Genomic DNA, 20,724 nt, shown 5'->3' with positions numbered 1-20,724 from the left:
CGTTATGGATTGAGAAGATGCTAAAGATGGATTGCTTCAAAGGCCACTCGGATCGATAGTAGTCGAGAATAAACTCGTTATGCTTCAAGAAGTTGGGTAGCGAATCATATCCAACCAGCTCGTACTTCTTTTCATGGCATGAGCAGCACTTATTGTTGCTGCTGTTGTTGTTCGTCTTCTTCTTCTGCTGCTCCTCTCCATCCTTTATTAACGGAGTTAGTAAGAACTGGGCGTGGCTCTTTAAGCTGGTAATAGATGCCATTCTGTTTAACAAAAATGATCAAGTAGATGGAAAGATGGTGATGAGGAAAAGGTGGGATAAATTGGTGAGTATTTATAATGAAGTGAAGTGGGAAATAGTCTATTTGGGACGACAGAAGGAAGAGTAGGAAGAGGTCTTGGGTCAGAATTTACGTTCTCTTGTTTTCTCTCTATATATCCGGCTGGGCAGATGAGGAGAAGAATAGACTTATAGACTGTTCAACATTATAATATAGTTTCTCGCATTGCACAAAGACTACTACATGATAATTGCCTAAGCCCAAATATATGTGGGCCACCCACTTGTTGTTGATTGCTACCAGTTTGGATGAAGTCAAACACGTTTATTTGATAAACAGAAACACTTTTATATTTTCAATACATTTATACTCTTTAAGAAAAGTTTGATTATTTTCGACCCTAGCTTTTGCTTTTGTCCTTTAAACCAATCTAGTAATTGAGTATTACTAACTTATAGGAATTGAGGAATTAGATAGATATTTCTCAACCCCAATCTAAGCGCAGTCAAGCCAGTCAAACTTGGATTACGGGTGGACAATTTTGATGGCCGGCATAAAATTAATTTGAAACTATATATATATATATAGATTTTTTTTTTTACTTGGTATGCAATATTTGGTGGTGTTGTTCATTTACGAGTCAAGTCAACTCGATGGTTCAAGCCCTTCATCTACGCCTACATTTACTTGGTATTTTAGCCTAATTACGAGAGCACTAGTAAGCATGAGGCAATTTCTATCGGATTTTACTCGTAGATTTAGGCTCGCTAAGGTGTCTAAATTCCATTGGATTAACGTCACGAAGCATCTACTGAGCAATTGTACGAAACACACACAAGTATGAATTGTCTTCAAATTGTTACATATATTACAGTATCCCTTCTTGACTACCCACAAGAATTTATTCTCGTAAATACCATTCGATGACGCCAAATTTGACAAAACCATTCAACCCCATGAGTTTAAGAAGTTTCTTTATAGTTCTGACGAACTGATACTAGTTTAACATTTGGGCCTGTCAAAGTATGTGGATCCTCTTGACCTTGAAATACGTGAAGTTGTAATCAATTGAGAGAAGCCAACCATTGTGGATTCTGGATTCCTTCAGGTTTTCCACAGCCCAAAACGTCTATTCTGGATTTGACTTGTTACAAAATTGTAATGTTATTTTATGCTGTCAAGGATTGATTGTATTTCTTTTTCTTCTCTTCATGGCAAAAGCTCTGTAGACAAATATTTCATTCATCCATTCAAAACGGTCTTAGTACATAAATTGATAGGGAAAACAGAGTGATGAACTACTGAGACAAGCCCCCACTTAGCTACATTAATAAGCATTAGAATAATAAAATACACCAAGAATCACAGTTCTAGTAGATGCACAGACACGAAAGACTTATGATTAACTTACAACTACGTCGTTGAAGGTATACAAGCTTGTGATTCTCATGCTATAAATCTCTAAAAGATTGGAGAAAAATCTTCAACCAATAATAAAAACCTACTAAAAGAACATAAAAATAAAGGAAAAAAAAAACACAAACATGCCAAAGAACAATAATGGGGTAAATATCCACGTGTACAACAGGGAGAAGTAAAACTGTGACATGTGGCAGGATAGATGAGACAATTAGAGTTGAGCCTCGAAAGGGAGTGACTGAAGACTAGCTTGGAAGATATGAGTTGGATTGAGGGTAATGAGGTAGAAGCAATGACGATAGTGAAAAATATGACAAAGGACAAGCGAGGGAAAAGACAACTTAGTGGATAGAGAAGGAAATTAAAAAATGACAAGGATGAAGAAGGTGGAGCGATGAGTTTACACCGACGAAAGGAGGAGTAAGAGGGAGGGAAGAGAAGAGAAAGAGGGATGGAGCCAAATCTTAGCAGAGCTAAGTTTAATTTTGATTCTGGCCATTTAGATGTAACAACACAGATAATAGAATTTCTTTAAATGAGAAACAGAAACTTTTAATGCATACTCATGGTTAAAAATTACATCATCAATAAATATAGAGTGCCACAATGAATTGAATCACATGGAAGGGACACCAAATCTATTGCAATAATAAACTTAGAATGGACTTAATTATTCAACCTATATAACCTACCACGACATAACCTCATAATCTATTAAAAATAATTTCAATCATGGGAGACAATTTATACTACTCCATTTTATATCTTAGATGAATATATATATATATATATATATATAAATATATTATTATTTATGAGCTCGAATGTTAGATATGAGTTAAATAAATGATTAACTCTTTTCAGATATAGAGGAACTTAGGTTCCACTAAGTTTTTAGCTGTCTAGTCTAGATTTTTAAATTATATGCGTCGCCGAATAATTACTACAAACTAAACGCTGCCGAGTTGCTCCTTCAAGCTAATTATACTGTCAAGCTATAAAACGAATCAAGTCAAGCCACAAAAAACTCGTAACCTTTTTGTTTATAGGAAAGTTAATTATCAACTCTACTAAAGTTGATTGGTATATATATATATATATTATTATAAGTAAGTAAGTGGTGAGTAATAGCTCCCCCTCCTTTAGGAGTAGACGGGACACCGAGTCTTCAATCATGTGCACATAGCATTCAGAGAAAGGGGGAAAAGAGAAGAGCATGCAGTCTGCTGCCATCCTGATCCATTCTGTTTCCCTGGTGATCAATATAGGCTCACAGGAAAGAAAATCCTCTCGATGATATCGACACATGGCTTCAGCTACCCCAAGACTTATATTTGGTAACAGATTCTTAACTACTCTTTAAAGGGATTACAGACACTTCTCCTTTCCTCCCCCTCTCTCCTTCATCTTGGGGCTATCAAACAAAGGCTCCTTCCATAAATATCTGACTCTACCTAATCATCTCTGTGGAAATTTTCTCTCTTTTATTTTTCACCATGAATTTCGTTATGTAGATATATATTAGATGTTCGCAATCACTAATAACGAACGGCAACAAAATATACATATACATACATGGAAAATGGTCCTGAATGCTTCGGTTTGCGGGTAATATCACCATAGCCAGTCGCCATTGGATGATGAAATAGTGGTGATGGATTAGTAGGCTAGTTTGGATTGCCTAAATTTATAAGGGCGAGACGTTTGAGATAGAAGCTTTGGCGCTTGAGAGAAGAGCCATTTATATGGGTGGAGGCATTTTTTTTTCAAATATTTCTCCGTTGAGGGGAAGGGGGAGATATTTCTGCCGTTGGCCGCAATATTGGTTTGAGTACATTGCTTTGAGTGTGAAAAAGAGACATCCTTTGCAATAGGGAGAAGGTACATTTATATGGAATTGGTAGCATGTGGTGACATTAATACTTAGTCAATGCCCCTCTCTCTCTCTCTCTCTCTCTCTCTCTCTCTCTCTCTCTCTCTCTCTCTCTCTCCAAGCTTCCGTTGCACACTGTCTAAAGCTATCAACCTATCAACTTTGACATAATTCAACTCAAAAGCTGAAGCAGGTAAGAACTAATTCATATAAGAAATATCGATCCTATTTTCTCCCTATTTCCCTTGACCAACAATTCATGGAGAAAAAGGCGATGCTCTAAAGCTCGGACTGGGCATTGGGCAATCAATCCATGGGTGATTTACTGGAGCAGTACGAGGGGCCCAAAACCAACAATTTACTCCACCTGAATCTATGGTGGGAAGGTGAATCCAGTGCACAAAAGTAATGGAAACTAGTAATGGAAGAGGTGCAAAAGTGTGCAAGGACTGGATGATAAAACATTGGTATCAGAGAAGTACAGGGTGCTCTTGGGGGGGGGGGAATAGAACGAGTGACAAGATCAAGCTGTGATCATCAAACCTTTTGAATGGACAGAGTACAGGATACACCCTGGAATCAACCAGATCTAGAGTCATTTCATCTGTAAAAATCCTACACACATTGCGAGCAGCAGCAGAGAAGCTCTTATGGCTGCAGCTCTCTTTTAAAGCGATGAGGGCTGTGTTTCCTACAACATGATAGTATCTCTATACGGGGACTACAGATGGAAATGGCAACTGCAACGAAGGATTCTTTCCTTCTTCTGAAGTTTGAACCCAACTGCAGCGTGAATCATGATGCACAAAGCAATCTAATGTGAATCTGTCTGAGTTAAGCATAATCAGATCGAGTCATAAATGGAGACAATTGAATTGTGTTCTGTGTTGTTTAAAAATTGCTTCAATCTTTGTTTCACCCTTTCACCTTTTCTCCTAGGTTGTCTACCTCGGCGTTACTCCCTTCCCTTCTCTACCTTTCTCGATGAGAGGAGGGAGAGTCTGTCTCTCATGTTATTGCGTTGTCTTCTCCTCACTTTCATTCTTTCAACGTTAAACAGTAGATTCAACATTACCTCGAGCTTCTCTCCCCTCTCCATGGATGCTCCTCGGCTGGTCATTGGTAAGTTGATCTTACCATTCTTGACTAGGCACGAGGAGTACCTTCCCCTCGGTTGCCCCTCTTAGGCAGCCTCTCTATAGTGGGATTGGGGTGAAGTCGGTGCTCCTCCCACGAGTGTTTTACCGACTTGGGTGGTGGTGCAGTGTTCGTGAGCATTGCTAATAGAAATATAGAATTTTTGTAGCTACTCTCCCCACTAAGAGGCATGAGCATGTTCCGCAGGAGGGCTTTCCTTCCTCTCATTTTGTGGTTAAACGTTGGAGGTAGTTTAGTGGGTTGTTGGACTGTTCTGTTCTTTTTCTTTATTTCCTTCTCTTTTAGTTTTATGTACAGACCAAAATCATTATAATGATTTAAGATCCATGGCGGTCGTAAGGAAGCTACAATGAGTAGTAAGCCGTTTGTGCTCGTGTGCTTTGGGTATTAGTACAACCTTTTTGAGCTTGATGCTTATTTCTTGTGTCGATAATGGAGTTGTTCCAATCTTTTACTCTTTTTTTCAATTATATTAAGCTTGTAAAATTTAGTTGAAATGAATGGATTTGTATAACCGTAGGCTTTTTATTTATAAAAAAAATGATATAATATGTCATATGCAATCCCAAAAAATTTAGAGAGACCAACTTCATAGTTAGACAATATAATTGTGCTCCTATTTATGCAGGAATTCGGTGTGATCGATACAAATTAGTTTTGATTATGAAGACAACAACAACCTTAAGAGAGGCTCTTCTTTTTTTTAAAGACAAAGTATCTAAAATCTTAGCATCTAATTTGATTCTCTTATCGTTATCAATTACTTGAAGAGAATTTCTAAATCAGCTTTTGATCTATTAGAGGTTTAGTCAACAAAGAAATTTTTTTCACTTGTAATTTTTAAAATTATAAAATTAATCTATCAATTTTTTTTAAATACAAATAATTTTTTTTTAAAAAATCTAAAACCAATAATTTTGGAAGGGAATATTGTGATGCACTAGAAAATAGAGAGGTCATAAATGTGACAGAGATAAAAGTCCAAAGAGAGAAAAATAAGAAACGTAGGGGGAGTGAGGGGGTCCCCTTCAACCCCCCGTTTCATCCATCCGTTCACGGGATTTTGGAGGAGATAACGATGAATTGAACGGGGAGAGTACCGGGTACACACCGCCTCGCTGTATTGCATGTGATGCCGTTGTGGCTCCATCTCTCTCTCTTTCTCAGTCTCTCTCGTCTATTTTTAGAGAGAGAAACTAATAAAGCTCAGTCAGTAGCTCACTCTTTTATCTCTCTCTCTCTCTCTCTCTCTGTATACACTAACACCAATACCAATACCAACAAAGAGAGAGAGATTAGAGAGAGAGAGAGAGAGAGAGAGAGAGAGAGAGAGAGAGAGCCCAAGTGCCCAACTGGCAGTTTTAATATCATCTGCACCGAGGAAACTAAAAAGCAAGGAGGTGGGAAGGATGGCATGGGCATAAGGACAAAACCAATCTCAGATTCGGGTGTGATTCTATTCATTTCTTTCCCCTTCTTCGCTTCCTTCCTTCCCTTCCCACTCGCTCCTCTTCTTTACATCAAGTCTACCAGAGAGAGAAGTGAGAGCATTGTCTCTAAAAACACCCCACCCACAAACCCATTGATCAAAATGATGCTTGGGATGGAGGAAGTCGAGAGCTCTGAGTGCAGCAGTGGGTGCCAATCTGGCTGGACCATGTACTTAGAACAATCCTATGAGCCCCCTACCTCTCTCCACTTGAAGAAAGGTGGATCCTTTGAAGAGGAGGGAGAGGAGGAGGAGGACCTTTCCATGGTCTCTGATGCATCATCTGGGCCACCCCATTTGCATGAAGAGGAGCAATTCTTTTGCTATTGCAATGGCTGTGGCAATGCCAATGCCGATGGTTGTCTCTGTTCTTTTTATGCTCCCTCTGCTTCTGCCTCATTGGCTAAGAGTGGAGGCAAGAAGAGGAGAGTAGAATCAGAGAAAGAGAAGGAGCTCTCCTCTCTCCTAGATGACACTGCTAGCTCTCCCCTCTTCAATTATTCCAAGGCATTCCCTTTACTTCTCCTTTCCTCCCTTACCTGAGTTTCTCCCCTTGTTTGCTATCTCTTTTCTCATTTGGGCTGGTGGGTTCTTTTCAGGAGAGGCAGAGCTTCCATACGTCTGCAAATACCATTAAGCCAACTATGGAGAATGCTGTGGAGTTCTCTTGTGGTTTCTCTGCTACCCATTTCAAGGTACATTCTTCGATGCTTTCCTTCTCATTAATCATTCTATTATAATGGCTAATCTAATGTGAACAATTGCAGAAGCATTTGGGCTACATGCAATCCTCTGCACCTGCTAAGCCAACACCAGCAAGACCAGTTGAGTCATTGCTTTCATTTTCTTTAGCTTCTCTTTCATCCATTATTTGTTATTAATGAGTGATACAAGAAGATATATATATATATTTTTTCCTTGTTTAACTCTTTCACTTCTGTCAACATATGTATGCAGAGAGGGAGGTAAGAAGAGTTTCTGGTGCTAATCTCCAGCCCCCCTGATCTCAACAGGAAGCAAATGGAGGAAGAATTTGTATAGATCTCCAAGAGATCTTTGGCCTTTTTTCCCTCTCTTCTCCACTGCTAATTTTCTTTTCTCTGCTTTTTGTTTTTTTTGTTTTTTTTTTTTTGTTGTGTTTTTGGGCCTTTTGGCTGTCAATGCAGTGGGAAACAACATGAGCAACAGAGAAGAGAAATAAAATTGCCTTTGATTAATCAATTCTTTTGTCATGAATGGTGGTAACAAAATGGACCTTGTGCTGTTTTATGCTTTTGTTTTATGTCTAGATAGACTATGCCCATGGTCTCGGAAGGGCTCACCATTCTCTCCTCTCCTCTCCTCTCCTCTCCTCCTACCTACCCACTATTCTTGCTACAAATGTAACATACGTATTCAAATGGAGGACCCGTGGCCCCATGGGCCCTGGAGGAGCCACCGCTAGAATCATCGTCATCACATCATCTGTGGTTCAGAGATATATAAATACTGTTCCTCAGAGCAGACACCTGATCAATTCTTTTAGTTCCAAGTAACATGTAAATAAATGTATCCATGTTTGCAAGCAACTTCTATTAATTTACATTCACTTCACTAATATAGAATAAATATGCACAGTAAGTAATTGGTGCAACATGCCATGTAATAGGGTACTAATATTTAGATGGAGTTATGTTGATGAAGAAAGGATGTGATGAACCAATAAATGGGTTTTATTTCTCTCTCTCTCTCTCTCTCTTTCTCTCTCTCCCCGTTTTTTAAGCTTTGAATAGATGGTCACTTTCAATAGGAAGGTGGCCTAAGACACTCACTATTGATATGCAAGGTACAGGGCATATCACATTGGTGTCAGTGAGTGATTTGAAATCACTCTTTGGAAAGACCAAGCTGGAGGTCTTTCTACTATTGGTTATGCCAGCGCTAGTGAATCAAAAGGGAGCAATGCATATATAAGTTCCACACATCATGTGTATGATGCAACAGCTAAAGGGCATGATGCGAGACAATCATGGGCTTAGCTTTACTGCATTGCGAATTCTCTCTCTGGGTCTGTTTCACTCTCTCTCCCCCCCTTCAAAGATATAGAGAGAGAAAAAAAAAACAAGAAAAATTGAAGTTTACAGGAAGAAAGTAAAAGGCTATGTATGGTTCTTCAATAGATGTTATCACCAAAGAGGACGAAGGCTGGTCTAATCACAAAGTGGCCATTGTACTGCGACGAGTTGTGTCTGCGATTTTGAGGACAAAGGTCATAGGTGCTGCACTTTAATTAGACTATATAACCCATAGACTTAGTTGGTTATTTGGAGGAAATGGAGAGCATTCTTAGTAGAAGATAAGATCCTTAATTCAGATCCTCCATGCCCAAAGCCATGTTGGCAATTTAATAAGCTCTGTGATCCCTGAGCTCAGTTGAATACATCCATCTACTTGTCGCCTCCTTTTAATAATGTTTTATACCTCCAAGGCTGTCTCCTTTGAAACCATCCTTGGGTCATGTGGCATGCCAATATAAACTAAAGTATTTCCCTAGTCAATCTCTTGTCTCCTGCAGCATTGTTTTGCCCTTGAATCAGATAAAGAATTGCACAAATCGAAGGGAGCATCTGTGTTTAGTTTGGAATGTTCACCCATCACTGCTTTGTTTCTCTCCCATCCATTTATTCGAATCATCCACAAGATCTTATGAGCAGAGAGCATTATTAACATCTGCGAAGCTGGCACTGAACACATAATAACAGTTCTTGCCTCACTGCAGTCCATCATGCTGGATGAGAATCTCAGAGGTATGGAATCAGCACCCCTGTGTTTCCAAATACCCCAACCCAGCTTTAATTCCTTGTGGAAAGAAAAAGAGGGACTCCGAATGCTGAAGCATTCCTTTCTCATGTGTCAATTTTTATGGCATTCCATGTGCCTACCCACTCCACTCCTCATGAGTATGCTCTGCTCACCAAATCAGATGCCTAAGACGAGCCTCCCCTTTGGCTCTTGTCTTCCTTCCCCTGCCAATCTGCCATTCCTTTGACCAGGATCTTGGGTGTACTCAGCCATGTGCATCCAACCAGCACATGCCCACATGCGCGCACACGTGCGTCGTCATGCATGCATGCACACACATACATGCATATACACATGCGCACACGTGCACGTGTGCCGTCTCGGGCGATTCGATGCTGGTTTAATCTCAAAACATGAGCTTCAAATGCACCTGTGCTATAGGCTCTTAAACCAAGAGACAAAACATGGACTCACCTCAAGTGGACCATATGGAAGCCAACTAGTCTGAATCACACTTGCATTAGACATTGGCTATCCCAAGTAAGGGCACATGCCCTGCATCGCATACTGTGATTTCAGAACATGTGTTGTATGATCATGGAAAGTACAACATAGATCTTGGAGAGTTCTCTGAAATAGAGCCAAATAAGCAAATAAAAAGAAACTACTTAGCCTTAAAGTTTACTTAAAAATTCTAAAACAGGTTACAGCTCTCTGCAAAGGAAAAGCTTATGATAGTATCATCTTACAGTTAAGACATTCATCTCACCTAATTAGCAATCAGGGAAAAAAAAAAGTAATGTACCATCATGTATTCTTACAGTAAGATTATGAGGCTTACATCCAGATTGACCCTAGTCCAGCTTAAGATTGCATGGTTTCATCGTCGTCTCCCTCTTTTGGCACTTCGCTAAACATGTACTGACTCTGATACTCCATTAAATACTGTGTCGATCTCTTGACATCAAGAAACAGCTGGTACACACGGCTTACATCCTCCATCTCAACCATCTTACCTTTTCGCTTCTGGCAAGCCAATGCAGCAGCTGTGATCAAGTGGATTGCATACCTCAAAGAGGTTTCCACACCAATCTTTGTTAGCAAAACCTTAGCATCCTTGGACATCTCCACATCTTCCTCTTCACACCTGATGTCTAGAATCTTGCCAATCTCCTCCTCTGTATATGGCTGAGTTGATATTATTAACAAGCGATCTAGGAAGTCAGGCGGGATTCCGTGGGGTGATCTATAATTTGTGCCACGGATGGTTGTGATTCCTCTATTTGTTGCAATGACCAAGATAGGAGCCATCTCATTCTCCAATGCACGGTTCAGGAACGAGAAGCATTCGATGTCAAGCATGTGAACCTCATCAATGAAGAGGACACCTGGGATTATATCAGCTTTCCCCTCCTCCCTCCACTCTGCTACCTTTGTATCTATCTGTTCTCTAACTTCAGCACGAATTTCGCCAGTATCGCCAGTGAAAAGAGCAAGAAAACCCTGTGTTCTGAAGGCAAGCAGAATTAAAACAAGATAAATAGCCCTATTTTAAAGAAAATAAGAAGCATATCTTCTTATATAACTTGTGTTTCCTTATGAAATTGCATATAGTTGTCCACCGATAATGTCATGAGATAATTGAAATTTGAGAGTGCAGAAGAGCTAAGTAGAGTCCTTTGCGATCCATCGAGTGCTAATCCTTGCTGAAAAATCTATTGCTCCACAGTTTCTAATGTATCTTCAAGAATTCCCATTGTTTAGACAGAAGGTGATCTCAGACAGTCATACTTATTGCTGATCACTCCCAGACACCGTACCAAATCAGTAAATCAAGATCATCAAATCTATTCAACCTAAAGAATCTTTATCAGATCCAAATATATGATGCTCAACTAAATTTGTCAAGAAAAAGGTGCATCTTTTTTTCTTCCACACTTGGCTTGAAATTAGTTGTTATAGTTGATCGTAATGATCAATGATCAATTGTGATTGACTCTAATGATCAATCTGGTTGTAACTTGCCATTTCATTTTACATGCATACTAGCATGGCATATTTCAAGCTTTTGTGGGCCAAACTTAGTTGCAGTGATGCTTGAAGCTTTATTAAGCACTGACCCTTTTGAGTAGAGCGAGGGTTTCTTCTCCTGCATCAGATAGAAGATGAAGAGAAAGGAGAAGAGGTGGTTGGGAGAAGTGTATGTGGAATCCTCCAAGAAGAAAAAAATATTTCTTCAGATTTCATAATCAGAAGATTCCCAACTTCTTATTAGCCCTCCTATATAAAGAGAGCCAGATAATATCAAACCACAACTCAAACTAATTTAAAATGTTCTCAATCTATTTAGAACCTTCAACATAATTTTAAAATAAGAATCAAAACAACTAAAATATCCACTTTCTCAGTTTCTTTTGTCCTAATCAACTGAAGTTCAAAACTCCTAAATTTAAGCAATGACTCGAATCAGAAAGGGAGCAAATATTCTCTTAGGTACAGTCCAATCTTGAATTCCTTTGTTGCTAGATAGATGACATTTCAATGGGTAGGGTTGAATAAGTCAGCTTAATACAGGACCTTGGACAACCAAAACTCAATAAAACCATAGATTCCTTTCATGACTGGCTTTCAAATTACAAATACCTCACGGAATTCTAGACATTATATCTGGCTAATTTGGAGACCAATGATGTTATGCCAATCTCAGAACAATGCTGGATGATCAGAAAGGTACTTGAGCAGCAATTAAAAAATAAGATAAAAGAAACTCTTGTGCCAATTTCATCCTAGTCAGGTTACAAGAAATTATTGAAAATTTCAAACCAGATATCATACAGATGCAATTTCTTCTAGAGTAATGAGTACTACAGTTACGCTAGGAAAGATGATGTCAGTCTTTCAACTTTTAATTATTAATAATATCTTTGTTAAGAAGGAAAAGTATTTAGATGCTTTTTATAAGTCGACCAAATAACAGTTAAACAAGCTTTTACCTTACTAAAATAACCTTTCGTTGTTAAATTTACTTAAAGAATCGAAAAATTAACTCACAGAAATGTTATGCTTACACAGGGTAAGATGTTAATTGCACAATATAGGTCAACGGTGCCACATACATGCTTAAGAAATTGGATGAAAAAGATTAAACTAACAAGCTGTCCCAGAGTTCTAATGGGATTCAAGAAGAGAGAAAGTAAAAGAATTTAAAACAAAGACAACAAAAGAAGAAAACTGAAATCTAAAATAAGATGATGCTAATAAAAATTTGGACTAAGATGTTATTGTATGTATATAATATGCCTGGTATTGAGAGGGCCTAAACAGATGCATAAGAATTGTTTCTCATACTTTTGTATTTATGGTCCGACAATTTCATGGAAAAAGGAAAACCTAGGACATTTCATTATATAAGATATATAGTGCAACAACTAAAATAGTTGCAAGCTTAGAATTAGAACATAATGGTTGAACGGAGTAATATCTCTACTATCTTGTGTGATCCATCACAATATGCCTTAAGATAGCATATAATTTTATAGAACTAGTCAGCTACAAGACCAACAATGTTTATGGATGATAATTTAACAACTAGGAAACAACATAAGCAAAATTAGACTGTTGGAGAGATAAGGATATTAAAGCAAATGAATCGCATATGTACAAATGTAGCAAAACACAAGTTAGGACACCACCCATAGAGGATAGATTATGGGAGGATAGAATTTAATTGACATGAACAAGCTGATAAAGACCACCTAATTTCACCAATACAGAAGACTGATTTTTTTTTTTAGGTTATGCATGGTGAGTGAGGGAAGACCAAAACTGATATGAGAAATCTAAAAGGATACAGTAATTGATTTGGGATATAACATCTCAAGTAAGCATTTAGCTAAAGGAATTACTAGCCTGTTTATAATGGAATATTTTGTGTCGTTGTCCACGGTGAAACAAACAGAAATGTGATCCAAGCAAGACGCAAAACTTCCTCTATACATTTATCATCTTACGGTTTTGGGTTTATTCAGATAAGACAAGCTAAAGGATAAAACCAAAGTTCATACTAACACAGTATCTTGGTAATTATCCTACTCATAGATACAACCAAAATCTAGAACATGATGTTTACAGGGCCAAAGAGAGAGAACAGGGGCAAAACACATATACTCAAATAAAATAGCAACTACAAGAAGAAGATAAAAAAAAGGTTTCTCAAGATCACCATACCTGCTATTGATGACATCGATCTCATGTAGAGTAACACAATGCACGACCTCCTTCCGCTTCTGCAGCTCTCCCTCAGGGCATCTCACGAACTTTGTATGCGGCCCCACGGCATCGTAATCCCTAGACCTTCCAATAGACCTTCCAAGCTTGGTAACCTTTCCAGCAGCCTTATCAAGAGCGATAACGTCACCGCTTTGCACCTTCTCCTTTGCCAAGGCTTCAATCATCTTCCCGCCCAAATCATACACAGTCTCCATATCAGTGGTCTTTAGCGTCAATCTCCCTGTCTTCGTCGCCGCCGACGAGGAAGAGTTCCCCGCTCCAGAGGCGGGGCGATCGATGGAGATCTCGACGACCTCGCCCTCGATGATCTCGGCTTCTTCCTTGATTCGTACGCCGATGGCTTTGCGGAAGGCCTGAGTCAAAGCTTCCGTCTTGGAGACTTCTAGGGAGAAGAGCTCGGAAGCGGAGACGGAAGCGAAGGGGGTCTCTTGGCCGAGGGACTTAGCGAGGCCCATAGCGATGGCGGTCTTGCCGGTGCCGGGCTGGCCGGCAAGGAGGATGGCGCGTCCTGCGATCTTTCCGCCCCTGATGAGCTGGAGGATGAGTCCAGCAGCCTTGCGGGCGGGGAGCTGGCCGACCATGCCATCGGAGACGGCGCGGGGCTCAAGGGAAGAGTCGAGTCCGAGGCCACGGATGTGCGAGTGGGCCCCGATGCGTTCGATTCGCGTCAGGTCCCGGCTCTCCGATAGGCGCTTGAGCTCTGCCATGGATAAGCAGAGGAGATGAGAGGAGAGGCGAGATTTAGAGCTCGAGGAGGAGGAAAGAGGAGGGTTTCGAGCTTTTTAGGAGGGGTTGGGGTTTGGGTTTTAGGAATCAGAGGGCTGGAGCCAAGAGTCATTCGTGTGACTTTACCATTACACCCTTGCGACGGGAGTGGTGGATCCGATAACCCGTTAACAAACGGAATATCCATGGAGCCAAAGGCTTGTACCCGATTTGCTGCTTTCGGATTCTAGCATCGACCACATAGTGCATGGCAAAAACTTTTCTCTCATGCTATAATTTTTTGACACAAGAATATCATGATAATTAAGTATAACTGTAAACAATGACTGATAAATGCTATTATTCACATTCTTTTGGCAATCATACACCCTGGATAACAAGTCATAATAACCATGAGAGATTGGTACTAACTCTACCCTTTTCTTGGTAATTTGCCTATGATAAGGATGGCATAACTACACTAAAAGGCCAAACTATTCACTATATTTTGCTTTTCATTTGGCTACATGAAACTCAATTGCAGATGACATAACATGAAAATTACAGTATTCGCACATAATATGATCGAATATATTATTAGCAAAGTGATGATTGCACGAAAAGGTGGCACTGAACAGATTCAATCTTAAAAAGAAATAAGTCTTGAGGAGAAAAATGAGATAAATAGGAAAGGAAAGAAATACTTTCAAGCCACGCAGAACATTTAACAGAGTTCAAAAGAATAAAACAGTCAAAGGTTCATTCATGACGGTGTGGGATGGGCTTCCCTAGCTTCTCTCTTCGCTTTGAAAGTTTTGGGACCTTTAAACCCTGAAGCCCAAATCGCCACTATTCCACAAGCAGCATGAATCTTATTCTCAGATGTAGTCAGTGTTCAAGCGACAGGTAGTATACAGGTAAACCAGCAAAGTTTTTTCAATATCTGCAACACATGAAGTAAGACAGTTAGAACCAAAATATTTTTTTCTCATAAAGCCAGAATAACTTTTTAGAAAGCTTCCATTTCTACCAAACCAGGACATATATTTGGTTTTCAATGCCGGTAAAATTGATGCTACTCAATATAGATGCATTACAGTAAAGCATACAAGCTGATCCCTATTGAGGAATGCATCTAGACCAGCTTCTCTAATCACATAAGTAATCAAAAGGTCTACTATTCATTAGTGTATTCTTGTCTTTCCCACAGGTTTATTCTGTGATTTGATGTCATTGTGTGTCAGCACTACTAAAGGCAGAACAAACCACTTCTTTGTAGACAAGAACTATGGGTGGTGTGGCACATTATCTCTGATGGAATTGTCTGTCATTATAATCTGTCATACAAAAATATGTTTAGCTGAAAGACTTTCTTCCATATTAGATATTTCTTCTGAGATGGACATTAGTTAGCTTGCTGAATGGAAGTTGGAGCCAATAAATGAAATCTTCTGCACCACTATATTATCTTCTGCAAGAAGGAATTAAAGAAACTTCATGGGGTAAACAGCTATAAGGAGAGAGAGTTTAAGAGAAGAAGAACATGCTGGAGTACCTCTAGTGTGGCGATCATAAAATTACAGGGATGAATCAGATACAATTGCACAAAGGTTGATAGATCCAAGAATTTGGCCATGAAATCACTTAACCTGATACTTCTTACACTCAAAAAGTGAAGCGGCCTACTTATATAAGACAACCGCTTGGTATGGCTTTGCAAGATACTCCACTAAAGAACACTTCTGAACAGTCAAGTGGTAGACTATTTTAATCTAAAATCTTATTTGCTTTAACTTAAGAATCAACCAATGTCTTTTACTTAAATGTAGCATGTTATATTTTAACACACACTTCTTGGCTGCTTAAGAGGTTGAACTATAGGACCATGTAAGGTATGTTGACACTTGGCACAAGTACTAAGTTTTTCAACATAGTGCTACCTCAATACTGGGGTGAATCTTTCACAGCATTTTCCGACTTTGACACTGAACATTGCCTGTATATTGCATTAGCAAGACTACAAAAGTATTAATGCCTGGATGCAGTTATATAAGCAAAAAAGGTATTTGAAAAAAAGTTGAGCAAGAAATAGTCAAAAAGGGAAAGTGGAGTTTCAACTGTCAAACAACCCTGTGGTTATTCTAGAGATCGCTGAAGAAGTCTTTTGTTTATATCAATAGTTAAAAAGAGCTATGATGGGCCATAACTTGCAAGAATGACTTCATATCAAGATAAATCTAATATACACTTAACTCAATGCAACATCTTGGATGAAAATTTTGTCCAATGTAACTTTCTATTTTATCTTAAAACATATGTTAGGTATTTTAGTCTTTAGATATTTAGTCTCTTTCATGAACTGTGGTGCCAATCAGCATGGTTGGCACAGATCAATATGTGTTGTGCCAATAAATTATCGGCACCCACACATAGAGAAGAGTATCTCGATACTCCCTCATGGTTACCCATGCCGATGCACCATTAGGAATTGATAATATTTTATTTTAAACAAACCTAACTTGGAGTCTCTTTTATCCCTTTGTGATTCCTCTTTGCATTGTAGTGCTTGATCCATATAGATTATACTTCAAATTTTAGAAATCAAATGGAAATTTTTATTTTCCCAAAGTTATTTGCCCCAACTTAGAAGATCTTAGAAACTGTGAGAACAATGATGAGATTAGAATTTAATTGCATACGTTATACTAATATCTAGTATTGAAAGATTTTATTATAGCCCTTAAAACCCATTTTCAGGTTCAATAAAGGCTTAAGGATTATTTTCTTGATATGTCAATATTATTTAGTGTGCCAATGACACACCGGCTTGGTATTACACGTCCCCGTATCTGAGCCAAGGTCTTCACCCTGTGTCTTTGGTACAACAATTCTTTGGTCTCTTTTGACTATTATGCCAATTCTAGAGTAGCAAAAGTAAAAGCCCCTTAAACTAGCTTTAGGAAGAGGTGTCCATATGTTGTGCGGCGCATTAAGATCAACTAATTAAGAAATAGAGAAGCCTAAAGGATACAGAAACTACTATTCTGTTAGTAATCCATAAAATGGTGAAGGAAAACCATTTACAACTAGTGCAGTTTATGTACTTGTACCAGTGCATTAGAATAAAAAGTAAGTAACCCATTTCAACAATTTCCACAAGAACATACCTTTAACTTCATCCATTCAGTTCAATTTGGGTGCCTGATGATCCTCTGCAACACAACAGTCCTCGCCTTCCTGATGTCCCTGCTACACCGATCTGCCTGATCCCCCAAATCCTCTATACTTTTCATAAACACCTCCAGCTTCTTCCTAATCTCCTCGATCCCAAACTTCACCGCCTCCTCGTCCCTCAGTGCAAAATCAGCATTATCCAACAGCGAGCTGATTTGGACCTCCAATCGATCAAGAAGAATACGAATACTCTCCAAGTCCTTGACCGCGATGTAGGTTCCGACTTGAATTGAGCTAAGCACCTCCTTTTGTCCTTTCAGTGCTTCTTGGTAGTCCTTCAACAGTGAGTCGATCCACTTGCCCATAGAACCAACTGGGATGGATGACGCAGCAGCCAGAGCAGCGGCAATTGGAGGTGCAGCTATAGCAGCCGCCACCACCGAACAGATTATAATTGCGGCAAAAGTGGCCACAAAGATTATGCTTGAAACCTTCCTCCATGCCTTTATGGACTTGATCTTCTTGTCGAGTTTCGTCTTGCGCTGCTGCAACTTCTCAAGCATCGAAAGCTGCTGCCTGTATACGGATTGAAATACCTGGAAGAATTCCTCGGTGAACGGATCGCCGGCCGCCTTGAAATGCCTCAATTCTTCCAATGTCCTTGAATACTTCTTCCTACCATCTTCTTCTTCTTCCAGCTCCTCCTCTTCTTCGAATCGCTGGAGCGCAACATGGACGATCAATTGGGAATCGCGGGCCTTCTTAAGGCACTTCTCAAGGGCGGTGCAAAAGTCGAGAGTTTGGAGGCTGTTCTCGAAGTAGTCCTCGACGAGGTCGAAGAGCTGAGGGTTGTTCCATATGTCCTTCTTGCATTCCAGGATGACCTTGACGACTTCTTGGTTCATCTCCAGGAGGCAGCCGGTGACCTCGCGGAGGGAGTCAAAGGAGAGGGACCGGACCTCGACACCCATGGCGAGGGTGGAGATAACGCGGCTCGTGCGCTGCTGCAGCGTCGTGTCGAAGGACCGGAGATCCGGGTCGAGGCGGCACGCCGCCTCGTAGGAGCTCAGCTCGGTCAAGTACTCCATGGTGTTGTGGCCACCGGCGGCGACTTGAAGTGCCGGTGTCCCAGGCCTTCTGCTAAGCTGACCACCCATCTAGGAAGCGGAAAGGGAAGATTTTTGCGGATCAACGAGCTTGTTCAAATATACCGAAGAAATACGGATGGCCCAGATAAGAAAAGTAGGTTTTTTATGGGGTTATGATGAAAAGATTGAAGCTTTAGGTGGTTTTGGAGTGGATTTGGGGAAGGGAAGAAGAGAAATAGAGTATTGCGGATGGAAGAAATAAGGACGACTCCAAATGAGAATAATTGGGGTTTTATGGGACTATAATGAAAAGATTGGAGGAAAGGGAAGAGGAATGTGGGATATGGAGATGTTCTACGGAAGAAATAAGGACGACCAAGACGGGCAAACGGAAAAATGAGAGCTTTGGATGCTTTTGGAAGGATTGGAGGAGAAGAAAGAGGAGGAACAGAGGAATGTGGGATGTGGAGAGATTTTTAGAGTGGGGGAGGGAAGGTTAAAAGGGAAAGAGAAGGGAAGAGGAAGAGTGTGGTATTTAAGAATGTCTTGCACGCATGATAAACGAGGGTAAGGAAGGGAAGAGGCAGGGGTTGATCAGGTGGGCAATGGCGATAACGGGAAGCAACCTCTCTCTCTCTCTCTCTCTCTCTCTCTCGTTGCAGTTTAGAAGCGGGAAGCAAGGTAAAGATAGGTTGGCATTGACAAGAGAGAGAGAGAGTGGAGAAGGGAGAGGCAATTAAGGAAAGAAAAAAAGAAATCAAAAGAGCGGAGTAGAGCAAGTATGAACCAGAGAGAGAGAGAGAGAGAGAGAGAGAGAGAGAGAGAGAGAGATTCTTATAGCAATATGACATCAGCTAAGGAAACTATTCTAAAACTGAAATGTCCACGTTGCACTTGCTTCCTTTTTTTGGCTGTGTGTTTAGTCGGAACACACAGGCCCTTTCTCTACATCCCCAGACGTTAGCATTGCAATAATTAACCATTAACTACACCAATTCATCGTTCTATTTTTCTAATACAAACCCAAAACTATCATTAAACCATCAAAACTCTCTCATTAGCATTTAAAAAAACAAGGAGTCTCATTAGCAATTTCATATGAAAAACGTGTACATTGCATGCTCAACGATTTATGAAGGCGTCAGACCAACTCAATAGTTATTGCTTGAAAAGATAAACTTGTATTATAATGCCACTTACGTGTGCTATTCTCTACTAATTACATCCTCATGCATTCCATCTTTTATTCACTTCAGTGATCTCAAGCTTGCCTACGGGGGGGGGGCCACGGCCTTTGGCCTAAAAAAAAAGTGAGATGTTTTTCTTTTCCTTTTCAATTATCTTCTCGTTTAAGTAAACCTGCCCCTAAAGCAAGGAGATGTAGATGACATTTGTGGGTGGTTGTTGCTACTAGAACACGAACAAAAGGTCAATTAATTGGCATCGATTAAATGCTTGCCTGTTTCAGATTTTATGCCGTGTAATTTAATTCCGTATATTAGGATATATATTTTTTATTAAAAAAAGTCTCAAACTTTTCTCTTTTTTTAGCCCTTGGCGCCCCGTCCGGGGGTAACTAGGTAATTTTAGTTGAGCGCGAGATTCTAGGCGGTCGCTTTCTTCGACCGTTCCGCCTGCAAAGAAGCTAGGCGCGGTCGGCAGCTTACGGTGCAAGTTTGGGCGGTCTCCGTTGCGACGGGGATCCACCTTCGCTGACACGTGGCGCTCCACGGTAGGTTACGGGCGCTGTAGGATAGACGAGTCGCCACGTCAAAGATAACCAAACCCCAGATTGAAACATAGGTCCGAGGATTTAGCACGACAATTAAAGCAAGAACGGGAGATAGTCTAAGTATGTTTAAATGTACGTATATATTAAATATCGGTAGTGAGAAGGGAATGGATAAGCTTTGGTGGAGATGCACGTGCTAATAGTAGAATGTCCATCTTTGTTATATAAAGAACTAAATAGAACGTTAATTAATACATCATGATCGACCATAGTAGAACTTTAGCTTCGTATCAAATTCGAATCATGCAATTAGTCGCTAAGTTCGGTAGAGATTTCAATAGGAAGTTCCTATACCCTCTTTGATTCTTCGCAATAGCTCAGTTGTATTTGGTAGGTTCTCTTCTGAATTCAAAGATTCTTCGATCACAAGAGCTCTGTTGACTTGATAGGCGGCTCGTTTAAATTCGAAAGATTCTTTATCCACTTTTTATGAAAGCGGGAGCTTTTCAACTCCTCATGAGGCAGTGTTGTACAAGTATTCAGTTTACAAGTCAAAAGAATTGGGTGAGCCCTCCTTAGCACGAACAATCGCACGGAGTCAAACAAGCCAATAAGTGCAGTCTCTTTAGTTGTTGTTTATAGTAGTCATCACTGAAGATAACGAGGTCTCAAAAGTCAAAAGACCAAATACAAATTTTGGTTGAGGATAGCTGTGGATATACTGAGAAGGAGAG

At 39.9% G+C, this 20,724-nt stretch overlaps 3 protein-coding genes across 3 annotated transcripts; 1 reads left to right on the top strand and 2 right to left on the bottom strand.

The window, feature by feature from the left end:
• Window positions 1-5,882: 5,882 nt before the first annotated feature.
• On the top strand, window positions 5,883-7,441 carry LOC140796284 (protein SOB FIVE-LIKE 5-like). The gene is made up of 4 exons (XM_073149248.1): window positions 5,883-6,727; window positions 6,820-6,915; window positions 6,988-7,044; window positions 7,178-7,441. The coding sequence occupies exons 1-4, from the start codon at window positions 6,146-6,148 to the stop codon at window positions 7,187-7,189; spliced, it is 747 nt and encodes a 248-aa protein (XP_073005349.1). The 5' UTR covers window positions 5,883-6,145; the 3' UTR covers window positions 7,190-7,441.
• A 2,214-nt stretch (window positions 7,442-9,655) lies between these two features.
• On the bottom strand, window positions 9,656-14,153 carry LOC140790103 (uncharacterized). The gene is made up of 2 exons (XM_073140034.1): window positions 13,229-14,153; window positions 9,656-10,511 (listed from the first exon to the last, which is right to left on the bottom strand). The coding sequence occupies exons 1-2, from the start codon at window positions 13,996-13,998 to the stop codon at window positions 9,866-9,868; spliced, it is 1,416 nt and encodes a 471-aa protein (XP_072996135.1). The 5' UTR covers window positions 13,999-14,153; the 3' UTR covers window positions 9,656-9,865.
• A 412-nt stretch (window positions 14,154-14,565) lies between these two features.
• LOC140790113 (UPF0496 protein 1-like) lies at window positions 14,566-18,707 on the bottom strand. Its single transcript, XM_073140046.1, has 2 exons — window positions 17,164-18,707; window positions 14,566-14,939 (listed from the first exon to the last, which is right to left on the bottom strand). Exon 1 carries the CDS (start codon window positions 18,325-18,327, stop codon window positions 17,185-17,187), a length of 1,143 nt encoding a protein of 380 aa, XP_072996147.1. The 5' UTR covers window positions 18,328-18,707; the 3' UTR covers window positions 14,566-14,939; window positions 17,164-17,184.
• Between the last annotated feature and the right edge of the window lie 2,017 nt (window positions 18,708-20,724).

The sequence above is a fragment of the Typha latifolia genome, chromosome 1 (genome assembly GCF_019914945.1).
Source record: "Typha latifolia isolate L0001 chromosome 1, TyphaL0001v2, whole genome shotgun sequence".
Classification (NCBI taxonomy): domain Eukaryota; kingdom Viridiplantae; phylum Streptophyta; class Magnoliopsida; order Poales; family Typhaceae; genus Typha; species Typha latifolia.
Note: the sequence above shows the minus strand (reverse complement) of the source record. Positions and strands in the feature narration are given on the sequence as shown.

What these genes read in the sequence shown, in the direction of transcription:
- LOC140796284 (XM_073149248.1), top strand. Translation starts at nt 6,146, where the DNA reads ATGGGCATAAGGACAAAACCAATCTCAGATTCGGGTGTGATTCTATTC. An exon ending in CCCTCTTCAATTATTCCAAG is followed by an intron (nt 6,728 to 6,819) that starts GCATTCCCTTTA and finishes GGTTCTTTTCAG; the next exon opens with GAGAGGCAGAGCTTCCATAC. An exon ending in TCTCTGCTACCCATTTCAAG is followed by an intron (nt 6,916 to 6,987) that starts GTACATTCTTCG and finishes GAACAATTGCAG; the next exon opens with AAGCATTTGGGCTACATGCA.
- LOC140790103 (XM_073140034.1), bottom strand. Translation starts at nt 13,998, where the DNA reads ATGGCAGAGCTCAAGCGCCTATCGGAGAGCCGGGACCTGACGCGAATC. An exon ending in ATCGATGTCATCAATAGCAG is followed by an intron (nt 10,512 to 13,228) that starts GTATGGTGATCT and finishes GCTTGCCTTCAG; the next exon opens with AACACAGGGTTTTCTTGCTC.
- LOC140790113 (XM_073140046.1), bottom strand. Translation starts at nt 18,327, where the DNA reads ATGGGTGGTCAGCTTAGCAGAAGGCCTGGGACACCGGCACTTCAAGTC.